A 23,839-nucleotide genomic window follows, 5' to 3' on the forward strand; every position below is an offset into this window, starting at 1 on the left:
GTCTTCTGTGTTGATAAAGCCGCTTGTCAAGTGGCTGTTTAGTCTCACCTGTAACGCTCTTTACAACTCTCAACACTGCATTGGATAGAATACACTACATAGCTCTGTTTTTGTGTTGGCATATTGTCCTTAGGATGAACCAGGTTTTGTCTTAAAGTGTTGCCTGGTTTAAAATAAACATCATTTTTTGCTGCCCAAAAATCCTTTGTAGTTAGACAGTCCAGACACATAAGGGATGGAGACACCATTCCTTCTTGGTTCTGTTTCCCTTTTGTCCTGTTTTTGTCTCTCTTAACTTTGTTAAGAGCCAAAGTGGGGTAAACACAGGGGAAGAGAGCAATCCGGATGTGTTTTTCCTCTTTCCTTTAACCATATGAGCTGGTGGGAATATGAGAGTTGAGACGTGGGGCCAGATGACTACAACTGAATATTTTTCTACTCTGTTTAGATTCCCAATCCAAACTATTGTACACTGCATAATGCATTCTCTTGTTAATGAGCAAATTTAGCCTCAGTCAAAGTATTAACTATAACTCACTATATTCAGACTTACTACTTAGTCAATGTAAAGATGAAGTGTTTAACCCATGAACACAACTGCAGCTGCTAATGTCTAGTAACAAGACACCTTTTCAAGTATTTTCAACTCATGTATCATCACCAAATTATATCCCATCATTTTAGCTCTTAAACTACTTTCACTAACACATCCAAAGTTATGTTTGATCAGCTTCTGTTTTCCATTTTGGGTTTTAGAAGGAGGTTTTTGGATAAACCTCTCGTGGGCTGATACATGTCGACTCATTCTTTGATTTAATCTTGTCACAAATGAAAGCAGTGTGCTCAGGGAGATAGCACTGGAGCTTTGTGGTCCCATTTGTGTGTAATGAAGGGAGGTACACTGAATGAATTTAGCACCGCTTAAAACAACCTGAATGCAGTATAGAAATGCAATATGGACTGGATTCAATTTAAAATACACTCTTTTCCTTTTTTCTTTTAAAGCATATTTGGCCTGTAGGCTTTATTAGACAGGACAGATTTTAACATAAAATGGGGATGAGAAAGAAGGGAGGAGATGCAGCACATTGTCGGACCTGTCAAACTCACAACACTGCGGCAGGCTGCACTTGGAGCTGGCATGTGTGCTGCCGCCTTAACCACTCGACCACCAGGCAGCACTAAAATACACTTCAATAAGATTTCAACCATATTATACATTATTCCCTCATTCAATTGAATTTATTTTTGTAACGCCCAAATTGTAAAGACCCTCCTTCTTGGCAAGGAAAACTACAAAACCCGTTGGGAGGAAGTAGAAAGATAGAGAGATCCTACTCCCACAGGCAGACAGGCTGACGCCCTTCAATTTGCAGATAGAGAGTGGAGACGGAACCAATCAGCCGGCGATACGGAGGTTCATCTAGAGACAGTTCATCCAGGCAGATGAAGATCTGTTTATCTAGAGTAGGAAGCGTTTCTCTTGGCAGCTGAGAAGCATCTGGATATACAGGTCAGCATCAAATCAAATCAAATCAAATCAATTTATTTTTACAAGGCCCAAAATCACAACAACAGTTGCCTCTGAGGGCCAGGGGAGAAATGAATCAACAATGTCTGTGGTGTGCATCAGCAGTGTCTAAAACAGTATCACACCATGAGGGGCGTGGAAGAAGGAGAAAACATGTGAACCGCAATGAACACATACAGGTGAACTAAAGTATTTAATATTGTTGATAGGAAAAGTAGGTTCTTATTTCTGTTCCTAACTGGCCTGACCATAAGCGATTTCAAAGAAAACGTTTTAAGCATGGTCTTAAATGAAGGGACTGTGTCGGCCTCTTTAACATGGACCGGAGCTGATTCCACAGGAGCTTGGGAGCTAAATGTTCTACCTCCTACTGTGCTTTTAGAGACTCTTGGGACCAAGAGTCTCTCTTGCGGCTCCGTTTTGAACCAGTTGAAAGCTTTTTATGGAGCTTTGAGGACACGCTGCGAGCAGGGAGTTAGTCTAATCTAGATTTAACAAATGCATAGATAACATCGCTTTTAGGCAAGTTTTTTCTGATTTTAGCTATATTACACAGATGGAAACAGGCCAGTAAAATAGATTTACAGGCTTGATTTTTATGTGTTGCTCCTGTTCAAATAATACTATGATAATGTTTTGCTTCATTCACACAAAGTCCTCTCCCTCTAAGCTTCGGAAAACAATTTGATTCAAATAACCCAATTTGATGATGTCACAGTGCTCTGAGATCTGTGCTGCATCACCACTCGTTCTGAGCATTTCTGCTTTCACATCGCTTTCATTATAACTGTGTGTTACATTGGCATGTTGAGGGCAAGCTAGTTGATTATCTCTCCTTTGTAATGTATGCTTTTCACTGTATATATGATTGCAGAAACACATAACACATGGGGAAATGTAAATGTGGCATGAAGTAACGGTAGCAAAACTGATTTGGTGACTAATGGCAGTGGATGTGTTGTTATTTATGCACCATGATGAAATGAACCATCGTGAATCATCTCAAATTATGTAAATAGAAAAACTATGTAAGCGTGAAAATTCATTACACACAGGGAGATAGTTTGTTTATTCAGTTAGTTTTCTAAAAAAATTAAAAAATGAGTGGGCACCGAAGCAGTGGTCATATTCACTTTATCAGGCTGAACATGTGCTGCCTCAGTCATGGTCCCAGACTGGACCGAGCAGCGCTCAAGGCAGATGCAAATACAGCAACATTTCTTGAGATTCTGTTATAGTGTCACTTGGGCAAGACACATTCTTACAGTGGAAGGGCATCTGATATAAAAAAAATAAAAAAATAAATACACTTACACTATATATATTAGTTCCACAGCTTCCTCAGAGGCAATGCAGCACTAAGGGGTAGGTCAGGTAAGTCCAGACACCTCAGAGTACTCACCTTGGGGAGTGTGGAGAGGTTACACTCCTTTTATGTCAGATGCCCTGCCATACTCCTGTGTCAGTGTGTGCCGCTCAGAGTGGAAATGATCCCATACTGCAAACGCGGAATAATCAAAGCAGGGCTGACAGGGGGCAGAGCGTATTATGTGAGATGTGTTTGATGCACAACTCTGACAACGGATAGGGCTGGAGCTTATTGATCCTGTGAACTATCAAGACTTGATATGATATCGGTACCCATCCCTAATTTCCCCTTTTTTAATACAGGATAGACTCTGCAACTACTTCTTATTCAAACAGGTGATTTAGGATATCTTTTACCCAGCAAAACCCATTTGGCTAATCACAGTGTGCTGGATTTGAAAAGAAGAAGGAGAAAAGAAAAAAGAAAAGCCTTGTTTTTGTGAAAGATGCGTTAATAATGCTTAATCTGCTAATATTTGATCAATTGTTCACATCGCAGAATCCCAAAAAGTTTACTTTCATAGATTGACATTCTTGGCTCTACTTTTGCTGCAAAACATTTACTCTTTCAACAATTTTCACGAGGAAAACCTTGTTTCAAATGTCCATGTATAAGACAATGCATTATAGAAAAATCTTTTGCAAGTCCTCTGAGAATTTCATTATTCTACTGTTCTCCTTGTATATGTTCAAAAGAGGTAAAACTCATTAAGATAGAAGGCAGAGTGAGCACTTGTTTTAGTATGCAGGGGCTGATAAGGGCCTAATGCTTTCAGGTTGTGGTAAAAGGCACAGCTCCCTCACTTTACGGTGCCGAGGGACCGTTTCCCCGTCCTTTCTTGTCATCTGTATTTTTACTCATTCTCGGTCCTATCTTTCTCTCTCTTTGTCTCCTCTCCTTTCTCCAATTATCTCTTCTCTGTATCCACTAGGAATTCAATGTACAAATGTAGCCTATAGTTGGTATGCATTTAGTTATTCAACAGTAGGAGCCATTGTGAAAATAATATGAACTTTAGGACTATAGTTTAACATTGAGTGTGGGGGCCAACAACATTCTCGGTTTGACTTTCGTGTGGTATGGGCACTGGGGCGCTCTCTGTGGCGCTCTCTGTGGCGCTCTCTGTGGCGCTCTCTCTGTTTGTGTCCATAAACTATGAAATTATGAATATTTCCTGGCAACACATGCGATATTACAGTCATTAATAATCATTGTAATTAAGTAACAATGTTAATAGTGGCATTTCTCATAGTAATACTCTCCCTCATCACAGTCTTTTAAGCCGTTATGAAACTTTGCCAGAAATCTACAGTTAATACAAAATAAAGTTGTTTTAAAATCCCTTGAAAGTCTTTAGATGACACTTGATGACATCCAATCAGGCTCTATTTAAGCTATAATAACATACCTGAGTAACGAGGCGCTGACAGACGCTCAGACAGGCAGTAATTAGTGTCCCGGCCCACGACTCGGCGTTCAGCAACAGATGAGATGTTTGCAATTTAGCATTTCAATCTGCTACCGGCATTTGAGTCCAACATCACCCCCTGATCTCAAGACACACGGCAACTTTGTCATTTTCATTGTACGCATTTTTACAAAAATGACAAACACATATTTATATATTGTTTATTTGATGGGGCAGACACAACCTACATAAATTAACATGTATCAGAATCAATAGACCATTTCAGTGTTTGTAATTAGAGCTGGGTTTCGATTAAAATTTCAAGAATCGATTCGATTCCTATTTTTACGTTACAAAATCTTTTTTTTCGGATTTTTCAGATTCCATCCGATTCGCTCCGATTTCGATCAGATTTCCAACTCGATCCGATTTCGATTCGATCCAGGGGTTAATGTTATTAAAAATGATAAATGTATTTGAACCATTTCCTTCACTTCATGACTGTGTAGAGAAGCAACATATTAAACTAGTATTATATCAATATTAAACAGCAAATCTTACAAGTATTGGTAGTTACTGATGGAAGACTGATGAAAAGGTTAAGGGTCAATCTACCTTCAAGAAAGATAATCCAGGAGTCCTGAATTATCTTTCTTGAAGGTAGATTGAAGTTCACTGAGGGAAATATAGAAAATAATTTTAATTAAAAAAAAAAAAACGATCTTTGGACGTACGAATCGATCATTAATATGCGAATCAATTAAAAATCGGAAAATCGATTATTTCAACCCAGCTCTATTTGTAATCAGAACGGCTGCATTTGTTTAACTGGCAAATCTGTATTTCATTTTTTTAAAGGAGCACTTCCTGGCTTCACTTCCTGGCTCCTTTTGCTTATGAGTTGAAACCTAGTTTTTACGTCACTTTGGAAGGATATGATCCCCGCAAACAAGATAATTTAAACGTGAATGAAAGAAACACAAAACTAAAATGAAAATGTGAATAAAAGAACAATATATATTCTGCAAAAATGGCATTCTACATCTCCTTTGAAATATTATCTGCAACATTTGTTTTTAATTCACGATTTTCTGCCCAAATCGTGGAAAACTTGCTGGATAGAATATCGGTTTCAAGATATCAGTTCAACCGATACCCCGTTTGACCCTCTAAATTGTAGTACGGTAATAAGACTATTGACTACAGCTAATGTTGGCTCAGAGCGTCTCATGCAGTTTAATAATAGTGTCGAAACAGAAGAAACCGGTGCATCCCATTAACGTATACTTTTGCAAGCAAGAACCAATAACACCCGAGATATATGTTCAAATCTGTGTTGTTTTCATTATTGGACAATAATTGCTGCAGCTATGTTCAATTTTCTCTCCGTCTCAGTAGCTCACGGCTTGAATGCTTGTCACAGTGTTTTGTACATAATTGGGAGGATTTTGGTCAACAAAACTTAAATGATTCTCGTCTATTTCGACACAGAATTCTTATTAAACGCACCTTTGATCACAGACACACTGCTGTCTGTGTAGTTTGAAATTGGACGGACGGAAGATGTTTTGAAGCCATTGCAAAGGAACAAGCTGCTCTCACATACAAATCTAATGAGGGAGTGTTGCGGTTTTTGTATTTTGTCTTTATTTGTGTCTGCCTGGAGGATAATGAGCCGAGGACAGGCCGGGACACCGAGGACTGGTGACAAACGGCGATCTGAAGGCCCAGCTAATGACTATGGACGCGCACCATTTGGACGCAATTCTCTCATTTCATTTTGGGCTGTGGTTTGGGACTTCCAGAGCCCCAGCTGGAGACCGAGTTGCCAGGTCTGTGAGTGCAATCCAGCCCAAAACAGACGGCAAAGCTGATCTCAACAGGCCTAGAGAGATGTATTTAAAGGACACACATGTAGTTATTTAAATGCATTTTAGCCCGTAGGTTTTATTAGACAGGACAGTCTAGCATGAAATGGATATGAGAGAAGGGAGGACATGCAGCAAATTGTTGTAGCAGGGATTTGAACTCACAACATTGCGGCCGGCTGCGCAAAGCCTGGCATATGTTGAACCACTGTTGAACTTTTATTCATGTTATTACACTCTTCCCTCATCAAAAATACACCTGGATTCATATTTTTATATTATATATTTATTTTTATATTATTTTATATATTATATTCAGTTCACGCCTCTTTGATAAATCCTGCTTATCCAGTTAATCCATCTTCTAAAAAATGTTTGTTCCAAATATGGATGTCACAAAGCTCTGCTGTTGTTTTCAAGTCCATAAATGTATTCAAACCCTGACTTGATCTGAACATTTCTGTCATCAAATCATGTTTATTGCTGCTGTGCATTCACATTAGCATGTTGAGGCAAGCTAGCTTTTGTTTATTTCTCTGTTAATTCCCATGTTTAAAACATCTAGTTGAATATATGTAAACTAGATTTAATACCATGCTGTGTAGAACATCCAAGACAAGGTAATTACATCTCCATGAAGACAAGTGGTGAACTCTTCACCAAAGATGCACCTCGAAGAATTACTGGCCATTGTCTGTAGGGAGGAGCAATCATCTCAATGAAAACAGCTCTATGCTCAATCAAAACACTTCTTCCCAACCACACCTCCTATTGGTCAGCCTCAGTAATGCTCAGAGTAAGTGAGTGAGTGATTTAACAAATTGACATGAAGGATGAACTTTCAGATGAAGCAGATCCAATCATCAAACTGCATTCATGAAGCACTTTTCATACATAAAATGTAGCCCAGAGCGCATTAGATACAGTGATTTTAGTTACCTCTTCAAGTCCATATAAAGATACAACGTGTACAAGGATCATGATCAATTCTGATCTGAATCTAAGAAAACTGTGATATTAATTATTCCCCACTCGTGCAGATTACCCCTGAAGGACTCGCAGTTTTTGGCCGCTCCTCCAGGAACAGGCTGAATTATACCTTATGAATTGCTTTGGCGGCATGTGCAATTGAAATGTTTATTTTTGGCTGACAAGAGCGGAGAAAGTGTTGCCAACAGAACATGAATGAAACATGACTTGGAAAAGGTACAATGCCTCAAGAGTCTGCGAAGTATCCCTTTTGTCTTCTCTCGTTCGCACACACACATAAACTAGACGGATGTGAACGATACCTGCCCTCTCTGGGACAGGAACGTGAGAGCGAGTGCAGAGTGAACCGAGCCACCTGCTGCTCGGCAACCTCTACAGCTGGATGGACGGCCGCTAATCTGACACATCTGAGTCACTCACACAGGACGGGGAGGGGAGAGGGGGAGGAGAGGGAAGGAGAGGGGAGAGGGAGTAGGTGAGGTAGGAAGGTAGGGGAGAGGGGAGGGGAGAGGAAGTTGGGGAGGTAGGCAGGGGAGAGGGGGAGGAGACAAAGAGGAGAGTGAGGAGGAGGGGGAGTGAGGAGAGGAGGAGAAGAAGAAGAGAGGGAGACCGGCGGAAGGGGAAATAGGGAGAAAAGGGAGATGATAGGAGGAAAAGATGAAGAGGAAAGGGAGACTAGAGAGACGAAATGGCGAGATGAAAGCAGAGAGGGAGAGTAGAGGGAGGAAAAAATAAAAGTAGAGGGTGGAGAAAACATGGAGCAGAGGAGAAGGACAATAGAGGGAGGAAAGGGAGACTAGAAGGTGGAGATGTAGCGTAGAGGGAGGAAAGGAAGAGCGAAAGATTAGAGGGAGAGACGGAGGAGAGGAAGTGTAGAGAAAGGAGATGGAGAGTAGAAGGGGGATAGAGGAGGGGAGGGAGAGTAGATAGAGAGAAGGGAGGAGAGGAAGAGGATCGAGTGATAAAGGAGGAAGATGAGAGGTAGGCAGGGAATAGAGATAAAAATGGTAAATGGTCACATTTATACAGCACTTTTCTACCTTCAAGGAATCCAAAGTTCTTTACATCAAGGAACCGCTCTCCTATTCATTCACACTTTTGGGAGGATTGAGATGGGTGAAGTGTCTTACCCAAGCACAACGACAGCAATCGATCAGTGGGGCCGGAATTGACCCGCCAACTCAACAGCCAGTGGCTCTGACCGCTCGGCCGAGGATGTTGTTCAGAACAATCAGAAGACGAGCTACTGCCGCCTGACCACAAACCTGGCTCAAGATCTGGGACCAAGCCTGGGACGTTTGGACCGGTTTTCCAGTGTGAAGAAGGGTCTCGTTCAATGTGCCACTATGTCAATATATATCTAATCCTCGAATATACTGTATGAACTTCATGAGAACTGTTGACTGATCTTTGCTCCTGCCCATTTTGACCGCTGGTGTATCTTAAAAGAGTGAAAAACATAACTAGTTCATTTTAACCGTTTGCCAATAACAACAAGCATGTGAACAGTGCACTTCCTGGATTAAACACTCTATAATCAGACACAGACAGCACACAGCAGTCTGATTCCGACCCTAAGAGCTGCTTTAACAATATAGCCTACCTGTATCGTCTTTGTTTTTACAACTAAACTATGTACATGTCGTTTTAATACCGTTCTTTACTGTTTCCAGGCCGGTGCGGTGGCTGGGAAAAATAGATTTAGTGCATATTCTTTTTGGCAGACCCGCACCTCCCCTGTTGTGCTCAGATGTCAGTGTAATGTATTGGTTTTAATCAAGTGCGTCTGTAAGTGTGTGGGTCCCGAACCCTGAGACTCTGCCTTTTGTTCCTCAAGGCGTTGGACTGTGGCTGTGGGAAGAGTTTCTCTTACAACAAAGCTCTCCGGTTGGTCGTATCTTGTCTTCGCGCTCTTGTGCTTTAGCGTTGCCAGATCTGGGGCCATTTCAGGACATTGGAAACTGCCCGGCAAACTTCATTCCTCCTCCGGGGCCCAGTGAGTCAGCGCAGCTCAGAGGGGCCTGGGCCAAATGGGCATAAACCAGAGACAAGCAGGAGGTGGCATTTGGAGAGTATTTTCCAAATGTTAAACGCTGTGTCAGAGCCAAATGCCACAGTGTAATTTACAGGAGCGGTGACCGTGGCCGAGTGAAAACAGGACAGATTATCTCATGAATGAGCAATTCAGCCCTGAGTCCGGCTGACAGCTCCGATAATAGACTTACGGCTATGTTAAAAAGCATGCTCAAGGATACTCAAGGCACATCTAATCAACAGGATGGCACAAGTAATCAGTCGTTCGAGCTGGATTCTGTGCTTCCCAGTTTCCTTATTTATGCTCATACGTTAGATGCACTCACACAGATTCACTTTTTTAACTCTTTGCATTTACTTCAGCTGCACAGCACAGTTGGGGTTTTGGTCATGTTTGGTAGATCAGACAGCTCCTTCATTAGCATTTGTGATTAGCTTAGCATTAGCATTCTTAAAGTGGATGTGCCTGATTTTAGTCTCTATTTGTCTATTTGAGTCATTTTGTTTTGCCCCACTGCAGGTACATTGTAAAAGCAGCTCTTTGGGTCAAAATGAGACCACAGTATCTAATTATAGAGTGTTTTATCCTCCAAGAACCAGCTAGTTGTGGTAGCATTACCGTGATGGCAAAACTCTGCTCAGAAAGTTGTGAAAAGCGCTCATAAACTCATCACGGTGAATAACTAGGTTGCTTGGAATGCATTAGTAAAGTGGAGAATATGTTTGGGCTACTGCTCGTTCTGTTTTTCTTTTTTTTAAGATCAGGCAAAGCACCATCAATCTTTTAGCAAGCTAAACACATCTTGTGAAGTGTCTGCAACCCTCGTATGTGAAGATTTTGACTGATTTTGAGCTAAGATGATTAATATTCTGCACATTTTGGATTTGTGATTGGTTGTCATACGAACTGACTGGCACTGACAGACTCTTAATTGCTACAGTGGTCATAAGGTTCGTGCAGAGACCGGACGGTCGGCTCTTTGATCTCGACCACTGCATATAATGTGCTCTGGGGCAAGAAGACACTGCTATGACCACCAGAGACTGTGAGCCAGGCCAAAGGAATAATCCTATAATACTGCTAACTATGCAAGAGTGTACGAAAAAGTCAGATTTAATGACTTTTTTATTGATGTTTATTTGGGTTTTATGGTTCGGCAGTAAAGTTGTGAAACACTGCTCTGTAGAATAATTAAATATTCTGCATTTTTACGGCCACTTATGGAACATCGTTACGAAAGCCGACTAGTCCATAATGAAGATATATATTTTGTTTATTTCACTGAGAACAATAACATCTTTCTATTGGTATAAAGTTGATGTATTGCCGGTGACAATCAAAGAAGATATTACGTCAAATCGACCTGGGCTTTTGTGCTCGTAACATTTCTGCTCATCAAGTGCTCTGAACTTGCTCGCAATTAATTGGAATGTTTAGACACCGGGTCACACATGTAGGTTTAAAATATCAACCATTTTCAATGGAAATGAAGATCCTCACTGCAGAGAAGAGAGCTCTGCCGCGTTGAACAGGAAGCCAACGCACTCGTTATTAAGACGTTTAAGAGCCAATACATTATGAGCTTTACGATGTCACAAATGCCCGGGGAAACAAGCATTTGTCTTCTTAAGATAAATACGACAATAAACGATAGTGTCAGTTGAGTAAATGCAAAGAGAAGGCTGAATGCCCAGTCTACAGGTCTAGAAAAGTACTATTCTTAACAGGTCGAAACATTCACCACAGAAAAAAACAAGGACTAGATTCAAAACTAAAGCTGGACTAGATGAGGATTAAACAAACCCTGGAACAGAACCAAACCAGGTCCACATCAGGATTAAAGTGGGCTCAGTTTACGACCAGGAGTGCGAACGCAGCCTTAAAAGACTTGGGTGAATTTGTTTCACAGTTGGCAGTTTGTTTGGTTGCTGCGGCGATGTGGAACGACATGTCTCTTATCATCAGAAAAGAAGCCCATTCAAATGTTTAATCCGGGTAAACACGCATTAATCACTCACACAACTATCATGAAAGGCTTTGTTGTTACCTTGCCATTAAAGTGTGCCCGAAATATATACAGGAGTGGAGAGAGAGTGTGTTTATATGAACGTGTGAGAGGTGATTGTTGAGAGGCAAAGGTGGCAGGCAGTGACAGGAGGTATCATGTCGTCTTCTGACTGGTTTACAGATACAGCAGCTTCATATCGGACTAAAATAGAACAGAAATCTTAGGCTTTGGCAGACACTGTTGCCTCCAAGAATTCAATAATCGATGCGTCTAATCCCGCTGGAAACGAGCCTGTTGGCATTTAAAAGCAGGAAAATGGCACAAAAGGAAAGAAAAATACATAGAGAGGAAAGCAAACAGGAGAAAGGTTGATTGATTTTTGACTTTAGCAAAGCTTAGATGCTATTACTCTCATGAATCAGCTTTTCGTGGGGAACTCTTAAGTGCAAAACACTGGCTCTACCTCATGTTGTGATGTTGCTTTTATCACTGAATACAACTGAATTCAATAGTTTACATTCTGTGTCATCCCTTTTGTAAATCTACGGGTGTTTTCACGACGTAAGGAGGAGCCAGTTGTAGTATGGCAGACCTCCACCTGAATATTTACCTCGGGCATCTTTAAATACTTGATCTTCAAATGGAAATAATTTGCTCAGGATGAACAACAAAAACGGTAAAATATGAAATAGAATGTGTTTATTTTTGGGCCACATTAATTTTCTTTCTTTTTTGTGTTTTCTATCCCCTAAAGCTAACAAGAAATCCACACAAACTCCAGATAAGACAAACATAGAAGACATGGAATGGCAGATGGAATAAAAGAAAATATATTGGGCTGTGGAAAACGACACGTTTCGATTCCAACTCCTGTGATTGTTTTATAGGACTTGTTCAAACACATATCTTACTTTTTATTTTTTGATCCTTAACAATGGTAAAGGTTGTATCACATTGTGGAGTTCAGCCTTTAAGAGCGACAAAGCAGAGCCATGTGTTTAAATACTCTTCATGTAAAGTAGTTATTAAGGTGAGAGTTTAATACGTCATTTTAAGTGCAAAAATCCCAAACAATTCTATTTTCAGAATGTAAATATGAATAATAAGAAGAGACAATTTTTCTACATTTCATGTCATCATGTGAATTCATATAGAAAAACTACATTTTATCAGTAAAAACTGTCAAAATAGCACCTATTTGGGAAATGTCTTGGTTTATTTTGTTCACATTAGATACAAAAATATGTACAGAGGGGATTTTGGATTTTTTAATTTTTCGAACATTTAAAATGTCGCCTAATTTTTCAGATTTAAAACTTTAATAAATCAGGTTTGGAAATAGATCGACAAATCCTTGTGTTCTGTCAAAAGCTTGTTAAGTACAAGTTTAGTGTGTGTAGGTGCTAGTTTAAGTGGAGATCTGAAGTTACAGTGAAATCGACTTGAGTGGATTAAATTAAATAATTCAAAAACGTAGGAGCATTTTCGACAATATTGTTGTTTCCACATGACAGTCTATGTGTTACAAAAAAACAAAACCAAAAATACAACAATAATCATAAACAATGTCTACAAGAACGTTCAAACAACAACAACAACACACTTTTGTGAAGTGTGTAGTAAAATAGATAAAATGATAATAATGAAGCATAATTATGTATATATAATTATTGTATATTATGTTGACAATAATATTCTATAATCCCACCACCAGCCCTGCTAAAAATATTATATTCATTATTCACTTTTATGAAATATTTGTCTTTATTGTTTTCAATTCAATATTCATGAGACAAGATAAACTAAGCTAAGATCCAGTGCAGCACACTCAGCAGGAGACAAGAGACATGCAATTAAAACACGATAAATAGACTTAGACTGTGGAGTGAAAAATATAAACCTCTCACGCTCAGTAAATGAATCATTTATTTGGATGTTTGTATAATAAGGATTATAAATAATGTAAATATTCAATAATGAATTGTTTAATAATCATGTGGTTCAAGCTAATGTTAAGGATGGTTAATGATACATGTATTTATGTGTATGCCAGTGATTCATTAATAAGCATTTATCAACACTCATTACAGAGGTTCTGCAGGTGACTTCACAACATTAGGATTATTAGCAGTGAGTGAGTAATGAAATGAAATGTTTCCCGTGAGAGCTCAAAACACAAGTAAAATGTGAAAGAGCTGCTACAGTCTGATAACGTCAAAGGTCTACTACTCTGCTGAATATTTAGTTTGTACCTGATATCGAAAAAGAGAAGATTAAATAGACCTAAAGCGTAGCGGAGCAGATAAACAACAGGAACACTGCAGCCACGCTCACATTTATCACTGAGACAGACTGTGTGATCACATGCAGTCAAACTCATTACCTTTCTCTCCTTAAATAAGATGTTTCTGAGTCTGTGTGTTGAGAAATCAATTGTCGTGGGCTGAGCTGAAGTGTCCTAAATCTTCAACTGCTGTGAATAAGCAAGCTCAGCAAAACAAAAGCTCCACAAACCAAAAGGAGCAAACATGGAGCAAAGAAACACATTTTATCAGTCGTGCTGCTCATAATTCTGCCACTCATTTGTCAAATAAATTATATCGCTGCATAAAGTGTTGCAAAGAATGTTTATTGCCGTTAGGGCTGCAACAAGTTAATCGATGAATCGCAACTAATTGATTTTAGAAATGGCTGTCAACTAATTAAGTAATGTGTACATGTTGTGTAAATAATCTGCACCAGGACATCCTCAGTTCCAGCCGGGACAAATGGGGACAAATAGAGACTTATCTTATCTTAAAACTGAGTAAAAAATCTCATATTGCAGAAGGAAACAGGACCGGTCCGCAGCACTGTGATTTATGCTTACACAAAGTAGAATGGCAATCACAGGATTTAAGAAGAGAGCAGCAGTTTTGTTTGACTATAAGGCTCTTTTAGGCATTTTGCCTGTTTGTTGCACCTCAGGTCAAATTGTCACCATTTTAAGTCTCAGGAAATATTTGTCTTACAGAACCATTGTGTCAACACAAAAACTTTAATTTAAAAAGTATTTTTAAATTCAAGTTTTTTTAAATAATAATGATACAATTAAATAATTGTATGCCTTTTAATGGTTTTAAAGCACAAAGTCTATCTCGCGTCCGCCTGTCTGTCCAAGACTATGGAACTCCTCCAGGTTTCTACTTTTTCCCAAATATGTTTGGTCGTTTTTCCTGGCCAAGGGTCTAAGGACAGAGGAGCTTGGGACATTTGTCTAAGGACACGGGATGCTGGGACATTGCCAAGTCCCTATGAACATTTTTCAATCTGATTTTCACTGTCGCCCGCCGAGGCAACCGCTGATGTGATTTTCGGGCGTTAATATAAATTGAATTGAAACTAAATCAAAGACTACCTGCAATGGGTGCAGTTGTTTTATATAACTTGATATCATAGTGTACGTGTAAATGTGTTTTCATGTATTGGTTCATTTTATTGAATGTTTTATTATTTTATTTTAGTATCCTGTGTTTGTTTGTTGAGTACCCATGTAAAAGATAAGTTTTTCTAATTGGGTTTTACCTGCATAAATAAATACAATGAATATTCTCTGGCCTTTCTAAACAGCTAATGTGTGTGAATGGGTCAGTTGTTCCTTGATGTTGGTGCTCATTAGTTGCAGCTCTAATTGCTCATTACTCTGAATTGCACTACTCGCCCTGTGATTGAACTATAGCTGATGAGCTGATAATTGTTTTACCTTTCTTCTAAAACAATACTTAAAAATGTGCATCTCTCTCCACAACTCTCCTCTTCTGCCCCTGTGGTGTGTCTGTGTCACTGCACGCTCCTCCTCTGCCCTCAGCCTGACCCGGACTCAGCCCTCGTCCCGCTCTGCTCTCTCCCCTCTGCGCAGGTGGGCGATCAGATCCTGGAGGTGAACGGGCGGAGCTTCCTGAGCATCCCGCACGACGAGGCCGTGCGCGTGCTCAAGTCCTCGCGCCACCTGATGATGACGGTGAAGGACGTGGGCCGAGTGCCGCACGCCCGCACCGTGGTGGGCGAGACCAAGTGGATCGCCAGCTCGCAGATCGGGGAGAGCTCGGCCACCAGCAGCCTGGCCAGGTGAGGAGAAATGGGGCGTGGCCAGGAAACACGGACAGCAAGCGTTTACGTTATACTTGACGAATAAGAGTATGTGCATTATGTCAACAGTTTGGGAAATAGCAGAAGAAATGTGTTCTTTGTGTGTAAAATTCACCTTGTTAAAAGGATGGAATTCCTTTTTTCTCCAGGTTTTCTTCACAAAACTTGACCATGGTTACTATTTACTGCAGGTTTTACCCGTCCAAACTCAATCATGACGAGAAAGCCGGTATTTTCACTTTAATATAGAGGTTGGGCAGATGGCATCGCAAAAATCTGACATTTTTGACAATGAGCGTTTCCACGGTGAGCAATGAAAGTCGCTCCTGTTAGAGCTCAGAACACATCTGAAATGTGAAAGAGCTGATCACAAAAATATAAATGTCGAAACTCTGCTTGATATTTAGTTGACTGCTGTGATCTAAAAAAAAGGAAAAGCAAGTACGCAATTGAAAACCATGATAAACTGTCCCGGTCCGCATCAGCAGTCCCAGTACGCAGCAGAAATCCTGGTCCGCAGAAGTTGTCCCGGTCCGCAGCATTAGTCCCGGTCCGCAGCATTAGTCCCGGTCCGCAGCATTAGTCCCGGTCCAAAGCAGAAGTCCCGGTCCGCAGCAGAAGTCCCGGTCCGCAGAAATTGTCCCGGTCCGCAGCAGTTGTCCCTGTCCACAGCATTAGTCCCGGTCCGCAGCAGAAGTCCCGGTCCGCAGCAGAAGTCCCGGTCCGCAGCAGAAGTCCCGGTCCGCAGAAGTTGTCCCGGTCCGCAGAAGTTGTCCCTGTCCACAGCATTAGTCCCGGTCCGCAGCAGAAGTCCCGGTCCGCAGCAGAAGTCCCGGTCTGCAGCAGTTGTCCCGGTCCGCAGCAGTTGTCCCGGTCCGCAGCAGAAGTCCCGGTCTGCAGCACTTGTCCCGGTCCGCAGCAGAAGTCCCGGTCTGCAGCAGTAGTCCCGGTCCACAGCAGTTGTCCCTGTCCACAGCATTAGTCCCGGTCCGCATCAGCAGTCCCGGTCCGCAGCAGTTGTCCCGGTCCGCAGCAGTAGCCCTGGTCCGCAGCAGTTGTCCCGGTCCACAGCAGAAGTCCCGGTCCGCAGCAGTTGTCCCGGTCCGCAGCAGTAGTCCCTGTGTCGTATCGTAGGCAGACAGCAGTTTTAACAAGGACGGACACGCGGAACAGTTTGTGACGATGTTAGTGACACTATGGGGACATTACTGTGTTTATAACGGCACATAAACCTGCTCCGGTCCCTTTACGTGAGAGTCTGAAAAGATCAAATACACACAAACTCTTGATTTCCAGAGAGATGTCTTAGTTACACTTGATTTATTTCCATGTAAAGGTTTTTATATCAGGTGTTGGTGGAGGAAGAATACAACACATCCATAATGACAAAATATTCTCCCCCACATGGATAATCTAACCAAGATAAAATGTTATTTAACGTCAGTAACATTGACTTATATCAACTTTCTCAATGAATGTGGATGGAAAAGAGCATTTTGGCTAGAACCTGGCACATTGTTATCCCTAATCAAATTACTAAATTACTAAATTACTACTTACATTTTTGTCTAAATGTACACATTATGAAGAATATACAGAATTTAAGATATTTTCTGTGTATATTTACCCTGTATATTTTGTATTCAAGCCATCATTATTATGAATTTATTTAATTTTGTATTGTTTCATGTTGCACCCTACAGCCAAAACAAGTTTCTGTTTTGTGAATCTAGCATTAAAACATTTTTTGATTCTCGATTCTCGACCTCTCATCATGAAAACCAACTCCAACAACCTCCATAAACACAATGTATGTTTGTCATAACATGAAAAGTCTGAAATCGTGCTCACTCGACATTATTATTATGAGCGAACTCTTCCTTTGTGTTTGTTTGCAGTTTCTCCGTGGAGCAGGGAGCCTCGGCCACCGGAAAGGTCAGACATTTGACCTTTTTCTTCCTCTCCCACATCAACAGTGGTCGTGTCCAAACGTCCTCCCTCGCTGCTCGCCCCTCGTCCACCGCACAGTCCTGCGCTCTTTAGTCTGCACTGCCTCATTCACAGAGCCATTCAGTCTGGCAAAACGCTGCTAACATTTTTATTCGGGAATAAATACCAATAAAACACAGCCTAACTACTCCATAACAGTTTGTTATGAAAAGGTTAAGGTAGCTAAGGTAAAGACGGCTGTGGGCCTTTAGTCGCCTTTATTCATTGTTCTATGCCGTTGTAGTTGACAAACTTATGTTAGTCGACTACTTATATTATTTAGGATTAGAAGGATTTTCATGGGACAGTAAAAAGGAGATTGTGTGGAGTGAGTTATCCGAAGATTAAGTGATAGATACAAGGTCAGATCATAACGATACTGAAACATTTAGAGGGCGTTTCATCCAAAAATGTCTTTAGTCAACTACAGCCCTAAACGCTAGCGACTTTACACCGTGACTTCATTCATACTCCCTTCTTGACAGTGCTTGTGTTGCACCCTCGAATGATACAACGATACATTCCGTTTTGAAACTTTTATCAAGTCCTCGGTTCAAAATACATGTTTGAGGCACGCAGGGGTACAACACCCACAACACACCTGGGCCACACTCAACACAAATGAATAGGTGTGGCTGACCTACTTTTAACGCCACACGCCGTCCAGGTACAGCCCCTTTCATGAACGTGCACTCTAATTAAAGTGCTCCATGCTAAATGTACAATCCAACACACAAAAGTAATAATAATTTAGCAGTGTATTGTACCATCACAATTAAACATTACCATAATAAATTAGATGAGCAACACTTGTATCTGCTTCATTCAGTCGTGTTGTGTCCAGTTAAGATTATTTCCAGTTAGCGCTGTAGTTTTATGCAGATCTGTATCGGTCCTGTCGCTCCGTAATCGCTGCAAATTTAGATGGGCGTGATTGACAGGCGAATTAACCAATCAGGGACACGCATGGCTTGACCGCAAACAAACATGGCAGCTTAACGAAGGAAAAAAATATCACAGGGACTGAAAAACGTTGCGGGTTTCTGCATCACGCGACGGAGGGCGAGGTGACCAAACTCACATGAAGCGTGTGTTCTGGATCCTGAAACAGCGCCCTCTGTAGGGGGCGTGTGGACGTTTGGACACAGCCAACAGTTCGTTCACGATAGTCTCTTCTTTTTCTGTCCCCCTCAACGTGGAAATGTGTCAGTTGTTTGTGATTGGTCTGAATTTAAGTGTCACATTTTGCATCACGCGAAAAGGAGTGACGGATGATAAAGATGCACTACGCAACTTTTCTGAAAACATACATTCTCACTGTGCACGAGGACGCCACTCCACAGGTCCATTTTAAAGGGCCCCCTACAGGTCGGATGACTCATTGAACTAAAATGCAGTTAAGATTAATATATTTTTAATTTTTGCTAAAAATCATAAAAAATATTGTCACAGAATAGCACATTTTTTATGTTTATAATTTGACTTCATGGTTGTAGTTCATGACATTAGAGTTGGAAATTACCCATCAAACGCTGGGCAAAATCTCATTTAATGTCAATTTCTTTCTTTTTTTTGACAATTAAAAATATGAGAACATGTTTATTTTGTTGAATTAATGTTTAGAATGCATGAAAAGTTGTTTCTTTGTGTAAATTACACATAAACTGGAATGAGTGTCCCTAGCGTGATCTTGTCATTTTCTACAGACTTTTCTCCACAAATACTTACTTGACTGGTGTAAAACTAAAATTTATATGTACAACAGGTTTAAATACACCACATAAAGTCAAAATTAGAAAATCGTAAAAACTTGTCATCGGCACTTTAATGCCATGCTGTGGAACATTCTAAGCGTTCATATTTTTTTAGCTCTTAGGATCATATTGTGACCTGAATATTAATACAATTTATAACCTTGACATACCTACAGCAATGACAAAGTTCAGATATGAATAAAGGCCATGGTTAAAGTTAAGATCTGTCTCCAGGAAATGGAAACTGTGTAACTGACATAAATCATTATTAAAGTGCCTATGACAGGTTTTTACGATTTTCTAATTTTGACTTTATTTGGTGTATTTATACCTGTTTTATGTATAAATTATAGTTTTACACCAATTGAGTGGGTATTTGTGGGGAAAACGTTGAAAAATATGTAGAAAATGACAGGAAGTGACATCACTTTAGGGACATTCCATTCCAGTCAAAGTTTATGCAGAATTTACACAAAAGAAACAACAATTCATTGTAAAGAACATTTTGGTTGAATAAACACATTTTAGATTTAGTTGTCTAAAATGTGATGACCTTTCAATGTAGATGAAGATGTACTAATTGTCAAGTCATTAGTACTCATTCCAGACCATTCATTGTAGATGGTCGTGCATTAGACGTTTTCTTTTAGGATTCAGAGAGGTAACATTTTTTGAACACTCACGCGTACAGAACATTATCTCTCTGTGAACAAACCGTAAAGTGTTTGTGCTTTTGGAGATGAGGATTTGAAAGAACGCTCAAGTGTGTGATGTCCTCCTTCAGAAGAAAATTGTTCTTTTTGAATTAAACAAAGTAACACAAAAACAAATTTGTGCTTTCATGATCTTGCTTTCTGAAGTGATAATATCGGGCTGTCGAACTCAGAGTTTGAGCTTGTGTTGCATTTAAACGTCGAGAAAAAAGTTATTCTAAGTCAATTTAACCTTTTATTTAGAGTCTAGGCACCAGCAGGAGGCCGGCCCATGTTTAGTCCTGACTCTGGCACCAGCAGGAGGCCGGTCCATGTTTAGTCCTGACTCTGGCACCAGCAGGAGGCCGGTCCATGTTTAGTCCTGACTCTGGCACCAGCAGGAGGCCGGTCCATGTTTAGTCCTGACTCTGGCACCAGCAGGAGGCCGGCCCATGTTTAGACCTGACTTTGGCACCAGCAGGAGGCCGGCCCATGTTTAGTCCTGACTCTGGCACCAGCAGGAGGCCGGTCCATGTTTAGACCTGACTCTGGCACCAGCAGGAGGCCGGTCCATGTTTAATCCTGACTCTGGCACCAGCAGGAGGCCTGTGCATGTTTAGTCCTGACTCTGGCACCAACACCAGCAGGAGGCCGGTCCATGTCTAGTCCTGACTCTGGCACCAGCAGGAGGCCGGTCCATGTCTAGTCCTGACTCTGGTACCAGCAGGAGGCCTGTCCATGTTTAGTCATGACTCTGGCACCAGCAGGAGGCCTGTCCATGTTTAGTCATGACTCTGGTACCAGCAGGAGGCCGGTCCATGTCTAGTCCTGACTCTGGCACCAGCAGGAGGCCTGTCCATGTTTAGTAGGAGGCCTGTCCATGTTTAGTCATGACTCTGGCACCAGCAGGAGGCTGGTCCATGTTTAGTCATGACTCTGGCACCAGCAGGAGGCCAGTCCATGTTTAGTCATGACTCTGGCACCAGCAGGAGGCCGGTCCATGTTTAGTCATGACTCTGGCACCAGCAGGAGGCCGGTCCATGTCTAGTCCTGACTCTGGCACCAGCAGGAGGCTGGTCCATGTCTAGTCCAGACTCTGGCACCAGCAGGAGGCCGGTCCATGTTTAGTCCTGACTCTGGCACCAGCAGGAGGCCGGTCCATCTTTAGTCCTTACTCTGGCACCAGCAGGAGGCCTGACCCTGTGTGATGGTGCCTAGTCTGAGGATACAAAAAAAGGTAAAATGGAAATCACATCGTTACCATGGCAATCTCAACTTCATCGAGTGCCAAAATGCCTCACAGCAAGAAGGTTCTGAGTTCCTCAATATCACTGGGACTAATGGGAATTGTCTTGTAGGAAAATGTGTCCTCTGGCCCATCCTTAATGATACAAGCATGTCTTTTGTCCTCTCCTCGCCTTTGAAATGTACTCACCGCTCCTCTTTGTTCAGAATCCCTCCGCTGTGTGTCGTAGGAGTTTTAGAATGTTTGGCTGTTCCCTGTGTGCTCTTTTACTGCACAAACTAATCTCCTCAGGTGGGATTAATAAAGTTGTCTGAATCTGAATCCATCCCTCAGTGACACTGGAGCAGCGCCCGCGGGACCTCTTTATGCTCCAGACTTAACGCCCAGGAAAAGACCACGTTGTAAATTTAAGTGAATTAAGTAATACCCATTGATGCAGAGACAAACCGGGAGCGAAGCAGGACTAGAACAGACCAAACAAAGTCTGCGTCTGGGCTAAACTAATGGAAGAGAAGCTTGAAGATTGTTCTTTTATCTTTGAGCTGGACTTACTTTACTTTATGTTGGTCGATCGAACGTGTTTTGGGTTGACAGAGAAACTGAAGTGCAGAGGAAACCTTTTCAGACACGAGGAGAAGTGGGCGATCTGCGCTCAGAATCAGAAACAGAAAAATGTATATGAGTCCACACTGTTGCGCATTTGAAGCCATAAATTAAACACAATTAAACTCTGAAGTGTAATCATAATTTTGTGATGATTCATGAACATCACGTGTTCAGTTTTATACATGAAACATCAAAGCAAACAACAAAATCTAAGTTGATAAGGTAGAAATCAGACAATCTGCAGTAGTTATGGTGTAATGTTCAATATTTTGCACACATTCATTTTTTTTGTAATACTATCCACCTCTTTTTGTACAGTTCAAAGAACAGGGCTTCATTTATAGACCTCAAAGATCGTTATCTCTTGGAAGTAGCCATTACAGCTTTAACACAGGCCTTCTCCCTCTCCTCATATCGATACGCTCCTAGAAGAGAGAAAGAGAGAAAACAGGAGCCTTTCCTCTGAATCATAGACTTTGAATTAGTTTCCACATTTATAAAGCTGTGATAAAGACTTAAAATAACTCGCTCTTGTCATATCGCTCCGTTGACGATTATTAGTTTAAATAAAAGATCATGTTTCAGTGAACGGAATGATCTCATCTCATGCAGAATCAGCTCTACTGGGAATCAAACCTGGACTGGACCAAAACCAGGACTAGAACAAGTCCAAGCCAGGTCTGCGTCTGGACTAAACTAATGCAAGAGAAGCTTGAAAGGCTCTAGTGTCTTTGAGCAAGTCTTTGTATTTGTTCAAACGTAAAACAGCACACGTTTGTAAACCTTGAACAGTGCATAAAGTTACAAGGTGATGTTTGCAGAAGAATGCTCTTTAGGTCTGCTCAGAATATGGTGATCAGACCGACCTCGCAACATTAAAACAATCCATTGGTTTAAGAGCGAATGCCGACTTTAGGAGTGATGCTGTTCCAAATACAGACACAATGAAAGGTACAACAGTGCATATTTCTATTCATATCCACAGTTTTTTTACATGAATTGCTTAGTTTTATTTGAACATATACATCGCAAAAGGAGAAAATAGTTTACAGTCAGGAAAAGATTCAGTTAAAGTCATCTAGACACTGTTTATTGGAAAAAAAGACATTTTATTTTGTAAATGTGACACCCAGAAACATTTCTTGATAATACATATATTAGAATGTTACTCTTCCCTATCGATCTAATTCATTCAACACCTTTCCTAATTCTATGAGACACTAATACAAATAAAATGTATAGATATGATTTTACTCTGCTGCAAATCAAACCTTAATGCCTTGATTAAACATCGGTAGGAATAAAGAGCAGAGCCAGTGCGTTGCATAAGTCCTGCCCGGTTCAGCCCTTACAAACTAAACCGCAATATTTTAGGAGAACAGTTTGGATTGTTGCTGCCTTAAGGGATGCATTTAAATTCAATAGGGAAACTAATGCGTGAGCAGAGGAACCAACTTGAAACCAGCAGCTCCAACAGTCAGACACACGCTTTGGAATCCTAGAGTCGCTGGTTCAACTCCCTTCACTATGTCACTGTTGAATCATCACAATGGCACTGTATCATTTAGAGTTACAGAGCTTTCCCTAGAGCTTTGTCTGGACAGAAGGTCAGGTCATCAAAGTAATATTGTGTGCTAGTAAAACTCACAAAAAAATGATTGGAAATTGGGTGTACGAACATAAACACCAACAATTGATGAAAACGTCTGTAATCCTGGAGTTTCTGAATGGACTGATTATGACTCTCGGAGGGCTGTGGATTTTCCAACCAGGATTCCTCAAACTAGCACGAATGAAGCTAAATGCTACTCCAGGTATGTATTTTCGATGAGGGAACAATGTTAGAACAGGGTTACAAGCTCAAAAAAACAACATTTTGCATATGTGTCCTTTAATATCAGTTTCCTCTTAAAAATGAACAAAGATTACGACACTTTAATGTTTCTGTCTAACTCTCCAAACCATAACCAAACTATAACACTAAGACTCAAATTAGCCGTGCTTGAAATACACATAATCGTTCAGGAAACATTTTAAAAAGAGAGAAAAAGCTGTGTTTCCAATTGACTCAGACATGTTTTCTCCCGCGCCGGACCACGCCCCCTATCTCACTCCCTCTCCTTTTTCTCTTTCTCTCTCCCGTCTTTCCACTTTTCTTTCTTTTGTCACACTCGGCTGCTCTGCTTTGTGCCTCAGGCTGACCACTGCAGGGTAT

The 23,839-nt window shown here is 41.0% G+C and overlaps 1 protein-coding gene across 5 annotated transcripts in view; it reads left to right on the forward strand.

The window, feature by feature from the left end:
- Nucleotides 1–23,839, forward strand: part of whrna (whirlin a) — a 277,090-nt gene that overhangs the window by 182,712 nt on the left and 70,539 nt on the right. For 3 of the 5 annotated variants that reach the window (XM_072453448.1, XM_072453449.1, XM_072453445.1), the window contains exons 5-6: nt 15,057–15,316; nt 17,236–17,272. In XM_072453448.1, the coding sequence (XP_072309549.1) occupies nt 15,057–15,316; nt 17,236–17,272 (297 nt within the window). The remainder of the gene's footprint in view (nt 1–15,056; nt 15,317–17,235; nt 17,273–23,839) is intronic. The other 2 variants (XM_072453446.1, XM_072453447.1) reach the window with 1 other exon arrangement.

The sequence above is a fragment of the Eucyclogobius newberryi genome, unplaced genomic scaffold (genome assembly GCF_026437365.1).
Source record: "Eucyclogobius newberryi isolate DKJ021-1_F unplaced genomic scaffold, fEucNew1.0.hap1 SCAF_2, whole genome shotgun sequence".
Lineage (NCBI taxonomy): Eukaryota > Metazoa > Chordata > Actinopteri > Gobiiformes > Gobiidae > Eucyclogobius > Eucyclogobius newberryi.